Source organism: Epinephelus fuscoguttatus, linkage group LG19 (assembly GCF_011397635.1).
Source record: "Epinephelus fuscoguttatus linkage group LG19, E.fuscoguttatus.final_Chr_v1".
Lineage (NCBI taxonomy): Eukaryota > Metazoa > Chordata > Actinopteri > Perciformes > Serranidae > Epinephelus > Epinephelus fuscoguttatus.
Genome location: NC_064770.1, coordinates 40,017,026 through 40,033,711, shown reverse-complemented (window position 1 = coordinate 40,033,711; position 16,686 = coordinate 40,017,026). Strand labels below are relative to the sequence as shown.

The 16,686-nt window shown below is 46.4% G+C and overlaps 1 protein-coding gene and 1 long non-coding RNA gene across 4 annotated transcripts in view; one reads left to right on the top strand and one right to left on the bottom strand.

The window, feature by feature from the left end:
• LOC125879334 (uncharacterized) overlaps nucleotides 1-16,686 on the top strand; it is a 74,584-nt gene that overhangs the window by 18,484 nt on the left and 39,414 nt on the right. The window lies entirely within an intron of this gene.
• Nucleotides 1-16,686, bottom strand: part of hdac5 (histone deacetylase 5) — a 65,379-nt gene that overhangs the window by 30,352 nt on the left and 18,341 nt on the right. The window contains exon 1 of one of the 2 annotated variants that reach the window (XM_049561039.1): nucleotides 9,366-10,910. The exons of the other annotated variant lie outside the window; for it this stretch is intronic. Within the exon in view, the coding sequence (XP_049416996.1) occupies nucleotides 9,366-9,522 (157 nt within the window). The 5' untranslated portion in view covers nucleotides 9,523-10,910. Of the gene's footprint in view, nucleotides 1-9,365; nucleotides 10,911-16,686 lie in introns of those variants that run through there. 2 annotated transcript variants of the gene reach the window in all.

The following is a 16,686-nucleotide window of genomic DNA, read 5'->3' as shown; positions in this document are numbered from 1 at the left end:
AGTCTGTAAAGTGTTGTGTTCAGGGACAGTCCAGCTGTAACTGTGCTGTGTGGGTGTGTCTGGTAGATGCGGAGTGTGTTTTGAAACTTTTGAAACTTGTGTCTCTCATGAACATTCTTCACACACTCTGTAGTCAAGTTTCCATCAAACCTAATGCACATTTTCTGCATAACAAAATGTGAATTGTTGCATATTTCCATTCACTTCTGTGATGCAAACATTATGAGTCAGGCCGTCCAATCACAGCGGAGGAGAGGCGGGACAAAGACCAAGTACAACGATGGATATGGGATCAATACTGAACCCACAACCCTACATGCATTAAACTTCCCTTCGTCCAGAGCAAGTATTTGTTACGACAGGTGGGTTTGGTTGAGTCCACAAACAATTTTAGTCAGTTTATTCTTCAGTCCAAGTGGACGTTTGTGCCAAATTTGAAGAAATGGTGGTCTTCAAATTTGGTGGTCTTATGAAAGAAACACCAGGAACTGTCCAACCAATGAGAATTTGGTCGGACAACAGCACATCAACCAACCAATCAGAAGGTGTCTGCCCTGAACATCAGCACATCGTTAAAAGAGCATCAAACAACAGAAAACACACTGGCGTCATCGTATGACGGGCGTCAAGTGCCGCCCCCTGACACCAACAGGAAGCACTGCGCTGCAGTGCGTCATCTAAAGACCACACACTAAATGATCTGTGCTTCTTCCACCTCTGCGTTAGCTTCAGATCATGTGTGGACGAGCACTAATCTGACTTTATTTCTCACCTGAGGAGCTGATCTCCAGAGCTGTGGCTCACCAGGACGTATCTTTTTTACCACTATCTTTATGACGATGGGAATGTGGGTCGTTTAATTTAAGATATTTCTCAACCTCAAAAACAAGGGCCCGTCCCAACACCCCCCCCCCTTAGCCCTACCCCTACATTTGCATGTTCCCGCGAGGGGTAGTGGTGTCCCAGTTCCTTTTTGCGTGTAGGGGTAGGGGGCATAACGAGGGGTAGTGGGTATGAAACTAGCCCTTCAGAGAGAGGGATTTCAGATGCTGACTTGGCAGCAAGGGGTAAACGTCGCCATGGCTACCACTGAGCAAGAGACAGGGAAAAAAGTTCATACATAGCTAACGTTACCGTCGTCAGGTTGCTTGTTAGCTAGCTAGCTAGCTCGCACTATCTCTGTTATCTGTCCTGTTCTGCAAAATTGTTGGACTTTTCACATTACGATAACACGCCAGCTAGCATAACTATGCTGCCTCGTAATATTAGCTGGTTAGCTAGCTATCAGAAGTCCCCTGTCGTCTGTCGTTCATCAAATGAAGCATGATGAATGCGGCAAACGCGATCGGTAGGATGAACTCAACTGGAGACTCCACTGTAGATGCCGGCTGGAAATGTAGATGGCTCGCAGCTTCCTGTTTAAAATAGTTACGCATGTGTGAACGTAACTGATGCAGTGACGTAGTGAGTGGTGTCCCAATTCCTAGGGAAAGATTTCAACCCCTACCCCTCGTTGCTTCATTTTGAGGGCCAAGGGTTAGTGGGCAAGGGTTTGGGCCTAAGTCTCTCCTCAACCTTTCTTCATCAAACAAGAGACACCAACAGAGTTCTATTTTTGCTCTTTATACATCCACGGTAAGGAGGAGAGTTGAGCTGCTACGGGAGCTGGTACGAACAAGCAGAGCACGAGAAGGTTTAAAAAAAAAAAAAAAAAAAAAATGCTCAGAGGCAGTGAGGCTCGGATTGGACAGTGGCTTTAAGTGTCGTGGGGCGGTGCATCCATGTGTCCCCAGCGTCAGATTGTACATAGAAATAATAGGGGCGACTAATTTAACACGTGCCTTTTGGTGCCGGTGTGTGTGTTGGCCTGAAGTCTGTTCCCACTGCACTTGTTGCATTTTGTTCTCATCAGTACATCAACTCTTCCAGCTCTGCTGAGAGTCATGTTTTTTGTGCAAAATTCAAAAGTGTATACACTTAGGTGGATGAACGAACACTTCCTGTATGGGGTTATTTCAGTGTTTACATGTATAGGCTGACGCTAACACTCAGTGTCACTCTGTCATCTCAGCTGCTACAGGTCAACACACAGACAGACAGACAGACAGACAGACACACAGATCTATATGAGGGGTGGTCTGCAGCACCTGTCGACGTGCCCTTCAGCAGGGCGGAGGCGACCCTGACCTGCCTCTGCTCTCCTGGCCTCAGCTGACCTCTCTGCTATTGGATCAGTGTTGGGATGTCAGGCTCTCAGCTGTCTGCCGGCCAAAGAGGAAATTCAATTAGGAAGAAGCTACGGTGTAGTCTGACCTGTGACCCGTCTCTACAGGGCGGCTCTGATTGGTCAGCTCCTGCTCTCTGCTCCCGCGGCCCACGTGGACTCTAAGCTCATCAAACACCAACAGTCACAATTAGGCTGAGCTCATTACGGAGGATTGTGATGACTTAGAGCAGGAAAGATTTCATCACTTCAAATCTGAGCTGACTTTAGTCCCAACCTGAGAGAGGAACACCGACTTTACTCATTCAAATCCACCGTTACACCTCCGTCGTCTTATTCTGGATAAAGACTGAACACACACACTCACACTCACTGCGAGCGTTCAGCTCACTCACTAAGGCCGATTCAAAACCCAAAACTGAGAGCGTGTGTGTGCAGCCACTCACATCTAAATTACCTAAACAAATATTCTGGCGTTTGACTGTGACGCACGTGTCTCCCCCTCCACTACAACACACACACTGTCCCTGTGTGAGTGTGTGTGTGTGTGCAACAGTCAGTTTGGCAAGAGAGCAGCATTCCACAGCAGCCAGCGTCTGACGTCAAACTGAAGACATTTATAGTCTGGTAAACACACACACACACACACACACACACTAACGTACAGTGTGACAAAGAGGCAACATCTCAGTCAGTCGTGTTGGTTTAAAACTGACTTCAGCTCACTGCAGCAGTAAAAACACTGGATCCAGTTTGTCCAGTCTGAGGACGTTTCTAACGACACATTTCACCAACGTTTCAAGTTTAAACTCAGACCAGCTGACGAGTCTAAAGTACAAGAAAACTAAAAAAAACTAAGCAAAGTCAAACCTAATTTAATCAATAAGTTCAAACATGGAGGGTTTTTCCTGCAGAGAGAAAAAGGAGGCGGCCACCTCCTTTAATTTTCACCCTGCCTGCAGCTCTCGACCAAACTTTGATGAGTGTCTTCACGGAAAACACTGTTGTTTGTGTGCTTGGATTTCTGTCATTTGTAACTACAGTTGTTGCACAGATATGGTCACGATATCGCAATCAGCCCATTACGACGCAAGAGGTGTCGCCAAAACTGCCATAGAGGTAGAAAAGAGCCGTCTGTTTTGGACCGCAGCAAAGCGGGGACCAGCAGCTCACCGCCAGCCGCCAGCTGCAGGATTAACATGATGTGAAATTTTCACAGTACGGTGACAGAAAATAACATGATTCACGGTATTACAATATTTCTGAGTTATTACTATAAGTCAAGATGAACCTATACCTGTATACCTTGAAACCGGTATATAGCTGCAACCCTAGCCAGCCGGGTACGCCACAGAGTTTCCGCTAACATCTTTGCCACAACAACAACAAAAAAAAAAAAGTTTTACGTCGCCAGTTGGAGATTACGAACGCTGTTTTAAACGGCAAAATGACGAGGCATTTGTGAACGCTGCTCTATGCGTCGGTCTCTATATGTATGTCTGAACATGGCCCGAGTCTCTTACGCCATTGACGCTGAGTCTCAGCAAAGTCGGGAAACTAAATGTGTCTTGTCTTATTGCTTTCAACATGCCAAGTTTGGGCTGATGCTGGGCCAGGTCATTTTTGATGATGGCCCATTGATGGCAGAGTCGGCAACCGGAATCGGGCCAAATGATCTGGCCCAATTCTGGGGCCTCCTTCATGCCGAGTCTCAGCCGAGTTAGGCAACCAGACACAGCCCGGCTAATTTCATCCAGCGTGCAGAGTTTGGACCGATGCTGGGCCAGGTGATTTTTGATAAGGACCCAGTGACGACAGCATAGGCAGCAAGGTCTAGAGCGCCATTTATGCCGAGTCTCGGCCAGATGCTGGGCCAGGTGATTTTGGCTACCTGGGAAGTCTTGACTTTATGTTTCCAATGATTAAATTGGCCGTCTCTAACATTCTCAGATTGTCAACCTGTATGAATAAAGGTCTGGGTCATAAAGACACAGAGGAGGTGTGTAGTTTGATGACTTCTGTCTCTTTGTCTCCGTCTCAGTCGCTGTGATTTCACAGAGCTGCTGCTGCTGCTGCTGCTGCTGCTCGGAGGTATTTCTGGAAACCAATATTCGTCTTTTCTCTTCCCTCTCTTCCTCTCCCTGTCTCTGTCTTGTTCGCTGTGCGGCGCTAACAGAAAATAGGCGCGATGACATCAGCCCTGCAAAACACTAAAAAAAGCCCGAAGAGAGGGAGAGACGGAGGGGAGGAGAGAAAAGACAGAGCAGCAGAGGGAGGTAAAAATAGTATAATGGCTGTGTGTACTTTAGACAAATTAGAAGCTTACAGAGAGGGAGCAGTCACATGTGTAGCGTTGCTATAGAGACAGAGGGTGGGTCAGAAGTATTATGGGCTGGTAGGCTGTAGGTCATCCACAGCTGATGATGTCTGTTGTTACACCAGGCTTCGTGTTTTTGACAACATCTGGTCCGATCAGTTACACAGTCAGTGTTCGTACTGTTTACAGGGCTCTGTGTGACATCCAGAGTTGTCTGCACACAGTTCTCAACATGGAGGTTTCTGAGCAGCAGCTAGCAGCTAACAGAGCTAACTCAGGCCCTGTGCGAAATTCAGGAAACATGTATGGCTGCAGACACATTCAGTTTGAAACGTACACGACACGCCCCTACAAACCACACCCACCACTTTCACAAGACAAACCTGTCAACATGGCGGCTATCTGAACCCTGCTACAGCACTATGTTGTATTGAATACCCTAATCTTAACCACCTCTCTTTTAGAGTAATACTTCATAGCGAATGTTAGCTAATAGCTAAGATAACAATAGCATAAGTATCGAGATGTAGCTTTCAAATTATCCTTACCCTAACCTTAACCAGGTCTCTTTTAACACTACTTCATTGCTAGCTAATCGCTAAGTTAGCTTGAGCATACATAATGAGGTGTAGCCTTCACATTATCCTCTAAGCCTCTAAACCTCTTTTTTTAACGTAATATTTCATAGCTAACGTTAGCTAATTGCTAAGTTAGCATTAGCATAATACAACAAATGTGTAGCCTTTCCATCACCCTTACCCTAACCTCAACCACCTCTCTTTTAATGTTGTACTTTATAGCTAGTTAACTTTTGTCAGGACTTTGCTTCCAGGCCAAGGAGCAAAGGGGGCTGATGGTGGACTGACGTGTCCGTATGGTGGGCTAGTCATACAGCTAGAGGGCGGGTCACGTAGCTGCTCCAGCTGCAGTTATAGCTACTCAAAATTTAATGGGTAGGTGTTGTCTGCACATGGTTCTCAACATGGAGGTGGCTGAGCTGGTGGCTAGCACCTAATGGTCTGTGAAATACGTAGCATATAAGCTGTCTACATATGGATCTTAATATGGAGGTGGCTTAGCTAGCAGCTAGCAGCTAGCTAACTCTGGGATCCATGTGAAATTCACAGCATATGAGTTGTAGCACACAGTTCTCAATATAGAGGTGGCTGAGCTGGTGGCTAGCAGTTAATGTTGCTAACTCTATTAACAGCACTAATAATGCTAACTAAGCTAACAGCGCTAACCAGGGGAAACTGGAGGTTGGGCATCACAACTAAGTCCAATATCAACTGCCCCATGAGCGCAGTGCAAAGCTGTGGTGATGACCTAGTCAGTGTAACAGCGGCAAACAGCCACAGTACAGGGGTCACGGTTCAGCGCATGCAGCCACGTGCAACATACATGACATGCAGACTGATGCGTATAACATGGAATCAACCTCACAAGAAACTTTGAGCCGTATGCTTTGAGCAACACATGCTAATATGCGTAAACACAAGCTACGGCAAAGGACACATCGTCTCTGTGACAATCTGTGTAACTGAAAATTTCACCCCTCCAAATAATTATTTTTGTATTAATTACTCAAGAAAACTCTCATGCCTCCACAGTGAACGAAGAATCCAAAAAAGGTGAACATTCTTGATGAACATAAGTCATTGAGGTCCACGTTTAACCCCGGCAAAACTAAATCAAAACATCCATTTACAAAGTCTCACACAACTCATGCAGTAAAATCCGAGTCTCATTCATCCAGTTGTGTTCAGTGCTTCAAAAACGCAACTTTTCACTAAAACTTAACGATTTAAAACTGACCCAAAAAGAGAAACTCAACTATGATCTCTTCACAGCCAGACTCCACTGACAAAAACATTATTTCTACCTCAGTGAACACAGGAGCTGCTGGTCTGTAGCTGCCTCCATGAGTTCGGTAGTTGGTGTTAGTTCAGATACACCAAAGTCACACGATAACACAAACTACCTCACTGATGAAAGCAGCTCCAGTGTTCAGTGAGGTAAAATCAGTGTTTTTGTGGCTGTGAACATTTTTGAGTTTAGCGCTCCGTTTCCTGTCAGAGAGGTCTGTCTGTCCGTGAAGAACTGAGCGCAGGACTTGATAAATGAGACGTGGATTATTCTGCACGAGTTTTGCAGTTATTATACAAGGTCACTGTTTCATCAAGAATTTCTCAGTTTTTGGATTCTTTGTCCACCAGAGGCTGTTTTACTGATGGATTTCAAGGTCATATGGGGGGTGAGGTATTTCTTTAAGTCTGACCACACACACTGACCTGAGCTAGCTGCTGAGCCAACACTGTAAATGCAGCAGAAAAGAAGATTAGTGTGAACGCACGTCCTGCTTGTACCAGCTAACAACCTGCAGGCATTGAGCCACGCTCCAAACCCGGCTCACCTCACTGTGTTCAGCAGACTGGACTGTAACAACAAGTCCACAGGTTGAAGACCAACAAAAGCCACTGAGTTTCTGCGCTCGCACTCTACATGTGTGTTTCAGTAAATCACCTGAATCTATCACTAATCAGAGCAAAGATAAAGGTCCTCAGCAGTCCACACTCACGGCTCTGTGATCCAAAACTGTTCTTCACAGTCTCAAAAAGTTCCCAAATAAAGGATATCCATAAACAGATGAGGAGCTGTGTACAGCAGGGATGGAATTTTACAGGAAATCACGAGCGCGTGTGATTTAAGGAGCAGCGCCTGAAGCATTCTTGCCCTTTTAATCCTAGAAAGTCTTGAGGAGATTTTGTGCTTTATGGATCTACTCTGCTTCGAGAGCAACTGGTTCATCTATATGTAGTTTTTACTGCATCAACACCTCCGTCACCCTGGGTACAATTTAAAAATATTAACCATATGTCCACTGGTTTTTAACACAGGCAAATATCTGTATCTAGGGATCCTGTCAGCCCTAGAGTGGTCTCCTCTGGTCTGAATCAGGGACTCATGTTGTTCCAAAGTTGTATAATTGCCTAGAGTTGGTTGGTGTTCTCACGGCAGCATTTACAAGAGGACCAGATCAAATGCCTTGTGTGAGAAAGCTGCTCTTGATTGGTCAGAATTTCCATGTGGGAAAAATCCAGGAAGTAAAGCAAACGTTGAAGAAGAGTACACTTGCAAGATAAATGTGACACTTTCTAATGTCACAATGGAGGGACAACTACGCAGGTTGATTTTAGCGCTGCTCATCGTGGACTATATTGCTGTCATTGTTCATTTTAGTCAAAGCATACAGTTTGAAAACGAGGCAAACGCGGCTCCAACTAGAAAACAATGTTTTGATGCATTGGATGTGCTGAATGTGCATATTAAGGCAGTACAGGAGGAGGTGCACATTAATAATCCTCCAGGACTGTAACATGCTCATGTTTAACCCAAACAATGTGTCATGTGACTGCAGTTGCTTCACATCCAGGTCGCAACACCTTCTCACCACAAACCAACCGCACCAGAGTTCCTTTGGAACCAGACTGAGACCACCTCTTCAAGAAGGTCTCGGTCCGGTTGTTTTGGTGTGTTCACACCCGCACAAATGAACCGCACTGAGGGGCAAACCAACCTGAGTGTGACTGAATTGAACAAACCTTTGTATTTCTTTCACACATCCAGAGTGAACAAAGAATCCAAGAAATTATTGAGAAAGCCACGTTTAACAACAGCATAGCTACACCAAGCAAAACTGATGGGGGCAGCTATAGACCAGCAGCTCCTGTGTTCAGTCAGGTAAAATTAGTGCTTTTGTCAGTGAAGTCTGGCTTTAAGTTTAGTTGCTCTCAGACAGGGCTGTTTGTAAAGTACTGACTGGATGAATGAGACTCGGATTACTCTGCACGAGTTGTAAGAATTTTTATGTTTGATTTAGTGTCGCTGTTGTTCAGCTCCAGTCAGTTCATCAAGAATTCTCCAATTTTTGGATTCTTTGCTTGCCAGAGGGATGCAAGAAAATTCAACATAAACAAAGGGGGACTGACAGATAACACAAAATGTCATCCTGTGAGTGAAGTATAGTCCTATAATTGATGTGTTGAATTTAGGGGCTTTGGAGGATGTAAACAGGAAGTATTATGTTGCTGTGGATGCAGCGAGTTAGCTCTGAGCTACAACTTGATGCCGAATTATCCACCAGCAGCACCTGTTTGCAGTGCACACGTTAATGTGGAGACATTTCCCTGAAATACTTTGATACTGAAGGAAACTTAAGTTCAAATGCAAGTGCAGACTTGCACAAGTTTATCTGTGATGGACGTCAGAGAGGATGAGATCCTCAGAAAGATAAAGTCACACTGAATTTAAAAATATGTGCAACATGTCTGTGTTAAGATTTGACGATGAGAAGCAGTCCTGAATCAAGGGTGCAGCAGTCTGGTGCTGAGGGGTTTTAAAGTACCTTAATTACCTCCATGATCTGTGTGTCACAGAAGCTGCTGCAGCTTAAACTGCTGACCGTGTTAATAAGCAGGTCAAACTACAATAACTAACTTCCTGTTTTGTTGAGAGCAGCGGTGTGCTCCTGTCCCTTTCACTGCACGCTGTATCTTTGCCTCATGTCTCAGACAACACATCCGATTCAACAACAAAACCTCTGAGCGCCCACACACACACACACACACACACACACACACATCCTTCTTTCATAACCACACTAAAACATAACATGGAAAGGTGAGCAAAAGACTTCTTCACACATAAAAGCCTGCAAAGCAGCAACACATTTTTTATATTTGAATCTGAACCTTCAGTCTGATGCCCTATTGAGCACCCCCCCCCCCCCACCACCTCTCCTCTCCTCTCCCAGAGATGACTCACCGGTGGTGGGCATGGCAGTGCTGGAGCCCCTGTTGCCGCTCAGGAGCTCCAGAGGCTGGTGGTGGCTGTCTGTGCTGGTGGAGGAGAAACAGGACTCAGTCTCATAGATGGTCTGCAACATGGCGCACAATCCTGACACTGTGGGATGCAACAGCATGCCAAGACAAGAGGCAGCGCTCTCTTTTGTCACAAACAGACACCAGTCAGTTCTTCTGCCCCGATGTCAGCATGGCTCAGTTTAGGATTCAAGTTGCCGAGCACAGGTGTGGGGGGGGGGGCAGACACTGAAAGATGCTCTTCAACTTTAAAAGCTTTTCTGTGCTTCTGTTCTTTAAACTGATTAAAAAATGATCATAAATTCCATCAAAGAGAAAATGCAGAAAACTCCTCTGTGCTTTTATTGTGTAATCCAGCAGAGATATCCTGTTTCAGCTGCAGATTCTTGCAGGGACCTTCTACCTTCTCCTGGAGCGTCCGCTTTTTGGCTGCTCCGTTTGTGCTGCGATGACCAGTCACTGACACTTGGGACAAAATCTTCTCCTCTAATGTTCAGACGGCTCAGACGCAGCTTGCACAAATCTCCCCCTCTGCTCGGCTTCAGGAATCAAACTCAAAAAAGACGTGCAGCTTTAGGAGTCAAATTTAGGAAATCCAGACTTTGCAGTGACCTGAAATGTGACTCTGTGGTCGGTCGCCTCCATCACCTGGAGTCCTGATCCACGCAGAGCGCTCTGCTGCAGACGGAAGAAAAAAGTTTCCTCTGGTGCACTGAACACCTCTCTGACTCTTTCACAAACAAACTGGACAAGCAAAGACGGAGACCAGGAGGTAATCGATGAAATCACATCGCCGTGTTCAGCCTGTGCATTTCCATATGCTGAGGAGCGATCGCTCGCTGCAGCCTCTCCACCACCACCACCCGCAGCTAACAACACAACACAAATACAGAGGAGAGGAGAAGCAGAATTCCCCTGCTCGCTTGCATCAAAGGATCCTCATGCTGTTCTCCTCCTGGAGAGGGAGAGGAGAGGAGAGGAGGAGGAGGAGGAGGAGGAGGAGGAGGAGGAGAGGCGAGGACGTAAATAGCTTTGGGAGAGTGCTCCCCGAGGTTCCATGCTTCCAAAATTAGAACGAAGCGCTGAGAGAATGACAGAGAGAGGGAAATGGAAGGAAAAGAGGGAGAGGGACAGAGCGCTATAATCATGAACAAAAAAAAAAAAAAAAGAGGAAATGAGGAAGACGAGCGGTGGCGAGTTAAAGTCCTCCCAGAGAAATGAACATCCACAGATCACACGCTGTCCTCTGATCCCTGAAAACACACAGCAAAGAGCGGCAGGCTGCTGCAGAGTGGAGCTCTGCACAGCGACCAGAAACAGCTGCTGGTCAGACGGCTAATATTCACTGTCTGAGAGTCACTGCCGAGTGTGTGTGTGTGTGTGTGTGTGTGTGTGTGTGTGTGTGTGTGTGTGTGTGACGCTCTTTGAGCTGCTGAATGAACGCTGAGGCAGAGGGAGGAGGGTGAGGACAGAGAGGGAGGCTGAAAGTAGATCACTGGGTGGAAAGGAAGTTAAACGGATGAAGAGAAAGTCAACAACAGCTTATTTTCTTCTTCACATGCAGACGGAGGGAAACAGGAAACACTTCTTCGCTGTCCATCCCTCCGTCCACCTTCACTCACTCCTCTTTCTGCTGCGTGCTTCTGTTGTTTAAAGATTAAAGACGAGGCAGGGGAGAGGAGAGGAGAGAAGCATTTACTAACACAGGAGATGGGGGGTTGATGGAGGGACTATAGCTGAAAATAGCCTGGCGGGGAGGAGGAGGAGCCGGGGATAAAAATAGACGGGAGGGAGAGCAGTAAGCCTACAGCTCTGGGGTGGGGTGGTGGTGGTGGTGGTGGAGGGGGGAGGGGGAGCTGTTCAGTGCTGTCATGTTTCTGCGCCGCACTGCCCAGAGATCACCTGTCAATCAAACCGTGTGGGCGGGACTGTGACCTCCTCTTCCTCAGATTCTGTGCTGGAGTTTCTGTAGGTGGAGATCAGCCATGTTTGAACCTCGGCGTCTGTGACTGCTCGCGCTGCCGCACTGTCCCGTCTGTGTGTTAGAGAAGGTGTCGTTCCACTTTATATTTGCAGTGCTAGACTGGTGACACGAGGGATGGGAAAGCCCCTCCCCTTCCTGTGGAACACCATGGGAACTTATTTTGGGATTAAACATGTTCAGTAGTCAACAGACAGATAAATAATATTTTGATCCTGTTTGAATTGTGTCATTAAATTACACATATGACAACTGTCTGTCCGTCCATTTTCGTCTGCTTATCTGAGGCTGCGCAAAGTCCTCCAGACGTCCCTCTCCTCATCAACACTTCCCTGAGGTGTTCCCAGGCCAGATGAGATCTATAATCCCTCCAGTGTGTTCTGGGTCTGCCCCGGGGCCTCCTACCAGCTGGACCAGGAGGATCCTGATCAGATGTTGAACCACCTCAACATGAAGGAGCAGCGGCTCTACTCCGAGCTCCCTCCAGATGTCTGACTCCTCCCCCTATCTCTCAGGCTGAGCCCAGACACCCTACAGAGTAGCAGCAGTACAGAGGGTAGTTCAGTCACTACCCACAGCTCATAACCACAGGTGAGGGTTGGGACGGAGATGGACCAGTACATAGAAAGCTTTGCCTTCTAGCCCAGCTCCCTCGTCACCTTGATGGTCTAGCACCATTCGCCGATCCATCTCACGCTCCATTCTACCTTCACTCATGAACAAGACCATGAGATACTTGAACTCCTTCGCTTGAGGCAGTAACTCTCTCCAAACCCAGAGAGAACCATGGCCTCAGATTTGGAGATGCTGACTCAAAAAGCCCTGATGCCTGCTGGAGGTCACGGTGTGATGAAGCCAACAGAACCACATCATCTGCAAAGAACAGAAATGCAATGCTAAGGTCCCTAAACCAGACCGCTTCCTCCTCCGGCTGCACCTCGAGATCCTGTCCATGAATATCACAAACAGAATCAGAGAGAAGGGACAACAATGGCGGAGGCTGACGACCACTGAGAACGTGTTTGACTTCAGTACACAGTACCCCCCCCCACAAGACTCTTCAACGGATACGATCATAAGCTTTCGTCAAGTCCACAAAACGCTTGTAGACTGGATGGACAAACTCCCACGACCCCTCCAGCAGCCCTACAAGGGTGATGAGCTGGTCCACTGTTCCACGGCCAGGAAAGGATCCACATGATCCTCCTGAATCTGAGGTTCGACAATCATTTGGAGCCTCCTTTCACGTACCCTGACTTAATCTTCTCAGGAAGGCTGAGCAGCGCGATACCCCAATAACTCCAACTGACCAGATAATTTTATAAGTCAAGAACCTCGCAGGTTATTGTAAAACAAACTGACTGTGAACATAAGTCAATAGAAAGACTACGCACCCAGAAGCTGTGGACGTGATGTCATAACTTTCTCTGACGCTACGACACCTGTGTGTTTCATACTGGCTCATTGTTTGGCTTCTCAGCTGATAAAAAGACCCAAAATCACTGGATGAAACACATCACGAGACACATTTTGGTCAGTACCGAAAAGTACTGAGGTCAGAGTCCTTCATCGGGTTGGGTAACCCACAAAAACCCCGTGGTCACATTGGTCACCGACGTGGAGGACTCCAGCCATGAAACTTTGCAGCCCGAGGATGAGGTGGCAGCCGACATGGAGATCAAGACACCTAAGGAGGATCCTTTGATGGTGGTGGAAGGAGCATGCTAACATGTTTCCTCACCTGGCAGTGATTGAATGTTTTCACCATCCAGTCAAAGAGACGTCAGTTGCGTGGTTTTGCAGCACATGCTGTAGTGCAGTGACGTCATTATGAGCATACAAAGTGATGACGAGGAAGACAGAAGCCTCAGCTTTCTGCTGCAGGAACAGTAAGTACGTCTGCTGTAATTGTTCTTATTTAAGATCTTTATAAACAGAATTGTTCACATAATGATCTGTTTTAAAGGTAAAACCTGTAAAAACTTTGAATAAAGTGCTTCACATTACAAATCAGTGTTTTTTTCATCGCTGCTCGTCACAGAGAGGCTGCTAACTAAAGTCTCTGTCTAGAGCCAGTGTTTGGTTTGTCTGGGCTACAATCAAAACATGGCGGTGCAACATGGGTTGTATCAGTATGAGCTTTGGGGCTTTGAGTCGAAACTCACTTCTTCTTTGGGGTTTATTGGAGATTTACAAACACGGTGCACTACCGCCACCAACTGTTCGCGTGTGGTTTATATTTTGACGGGACAGCAGCGGCTGCTGCATGACGCGTCTGTTCGGTTGTGGTGTGAATACACGTGTGCTGCCGCATCGCTTGTGGTGTAGATGAGGCCTTAGAGTTAAAGTTTGAAACAAATTCAATAAAGTAGAGAATTTAGAAATACATGAGTTCTGTTTTTGATTTTTATCGTGGTATCGAATGAGTATCGAGAATCGTGGAAATTCACTGGTGTTGGTACCGACTACTGAAATTCTGGTATCATGACAAGCCTAGTCCAAATGTCCCATGAAAAGAAAAGTTTTCATTTAGCTCTTATTTTAAAATAAACTGTTCAACTGAACATTTTCTGCTGACAACACTGATTTAACATAAAGTCAAAAAATAAAAGTAGCGAGTTACTTTTGCTGTTTTCTTGTAGCTTAGCTCCGACATGTCTCTGGGGATTCAATGATGTGACATTTTATTTTGATGTAAACTCTCCAGTAGCTTTGACCAATACAGTTTGAACCCTCAGTGCAACATGGTGATCTCTGTAGACGAGGACCTGATGTCGGTACAAACGTCTTATTCTGAGGTAACGACAACATGATTCTGATTCTCAGCTGATTAAATGCTAAATAAAACACACTGATTATATTTTATCTTATTATATAATGAGGAAAACTCTGTGTGTGTGTGTGTGTGTGTGTGTGTGTGTGTGTGTGTGTGTGTGTGTGTGTGTTCCATGTTTTTCTCCTCACTGACTTGGTCAATCCATGTGAAATTTGGCACAGTGGTAGAGGGTCATGGGAGGATGCCAATGAAGCAATATTACATCAATTGGCCAAAGGGGGGCGCTATAGCAACCCATTGAAATGTCAAACTTTGAATGGGCATATCTCATGCCCCGTATGTGGTAGAGACATGAAACTTTGCACAGAGATGCCTCTCCTCATGAGGAACACATTTGCCTCAAGAACCCATAACTTCCAGTTATATAGATTTTCCACCATTTTGAATTTTTTGAAAAACACTTCAAATGGATCTCTTCCTAGGAAGTTTGAGCGATCTGCATGAAACTGGGTGAACATAATCTAGGGACCAATATCTAAAGTTCCCTCTTGGCAAAAGTTGGAAAACTTCCTAAAACTGAGCTTCTATAAGGCAATGAATATTGCGGAGGGCGTGGCTCATCACATAAAGGTGTAGAACATCTCAAGGGTTTCACCCATCACCACGCAACTTTGTAGGCATATGACCACACATAATCTGAGGGGACCCCTCCATTATTGAGCCCATCAAACAAAATGGGGGCGCTAGAGAGCTCATTTCTTATCTAGGCCTAACCGCCATATGGATTTTTACTAAACTTGGTAGATATGTAGAACAGGACGCCTCAAGGTGACTGGAGAAATTTAACTCTAATTGGCAACTGGGTGGCGCTATAACAACAGAAAAATGCTTCAAAATGGCTAAAATGCAACCGATCGCTGTGGCTCCCCCTGTGGACCAATGTTGGTGTTGTTTCTAATGTTTGGTATGACTAAGTCATGGTATGGTATGCTGTACATAATCACAGAAACTGTCAGTGTGTCATTCTGTCAGTCAGTCATTCTGTCTGTCCCACGTTTTTCTACTCACTGACGTGGTCAATCTATGTGAAACTGCACATAGGCATTGAGGACTGGCACAGGTAGAAGGTGACAAAGCTACCAATGGGTACGTCTCTGGGCCGTAGCTGTGGCAGTGTGGATATTATTAATTGAAACTCCTGGCTGCTATTTATAGTGTTTGTTTGTTCCATTCAGCAGCTCGGTCCTGACTGAAGCTTTAAGGTTCCAGCGTTCTCACAGAGTATTATGGGATGTCACTGACTGCTTTACAATAAACAGACCAAAGGATCAGAGCCAATCAGGCGTCATGGAGTCAGAGCTCTACATCAGATCCAGTGGATCATCTCAGGACGGTGCTCTGCTGCTGCTGCTCTGGTGACAGCTTCCTTTCCAGGAATGATAATATTTCATTGAATCATTTTATCATCATCATCACCTTCATCCCACCTCCTCCTCCTCACCCTCATCACCCTCATCGTCCTCACCTCCTGTGTAAACAGCTCTGTGTCCTCCAGCAGATTCACCGTGACTCACACACACAGATGTAAATACTGACGACTGATTCCTGAGTGAGGCTGGGAGCTGCTGCAGTGCTGTCTCTGTCCTCTGTCCTACTGTCCTCAGTCCTCCTGTCCCGTGTCCTCCTATCTTCTGTCCTCCTGTCCTCAGTCCTCCTGTCCTTTTGTCCTCCTGTCTTCTGTCCTCAGTCCTCCTGTTCCCAGTCCTCCTGTCCTGTGTCCTCCTATCTTCTGTCCTCCTGTCCTCAGTTCTCCTATCCTACTCTCCTCCTGTCCTCAGTCCTGTCCTCTGTCCTTCTGTCCTCCTATCCTCCTGTCCTGTGTTGTACTGTCCTCCTGTCCTCTCTCCTCCTGCCCTCCTGCCCTCCTGTCCTCTCTCCTCCTGCCCTCCTGTCCTCTCTCCTCCTGTCCTCCTGTCCTCTGTCCTGTTACTTGACGTCATGGCTCCACAGAGACACACACAGACCCATCAGGACCGTGTGCTGACCAGTGTGTCAGACATCTTAATGCTCTCACATACTAAACACATCTGCTGAAGGTGTGTGTGCGTGTGTGTGCGTGTGTGTGTGTGTGTGTGTGTACTGCAGCAGCTCAGCGGATGACTCATCTCTGCGTTTCTATTTGAGGCGCATCAACCCCTGGAGTCACACTGCTGTCTGTGTGTCTGTGTGTGCGTTAGGTACTATATCTGTATCCATGACAACCAAATTACAGTCAGTCAGTCAGTCGGAGACAAAGGTGTCAAGAAATACCAGCGGAGGTCGCACAGGTGTCTTCACCGTGTGCTGCTGCCAAATTAACACACGCACACACACGATTTTGAACGGTTAAAAATCAGGTGTGGGAACTGGAACACAACTGGTTCCATGTTGGTGGAACAGAGTATCAGTGTGTTTTGGCATCAGGGATTTGTTTATCCAATAGTTACTGGTTTTTGATGATAAAAATCT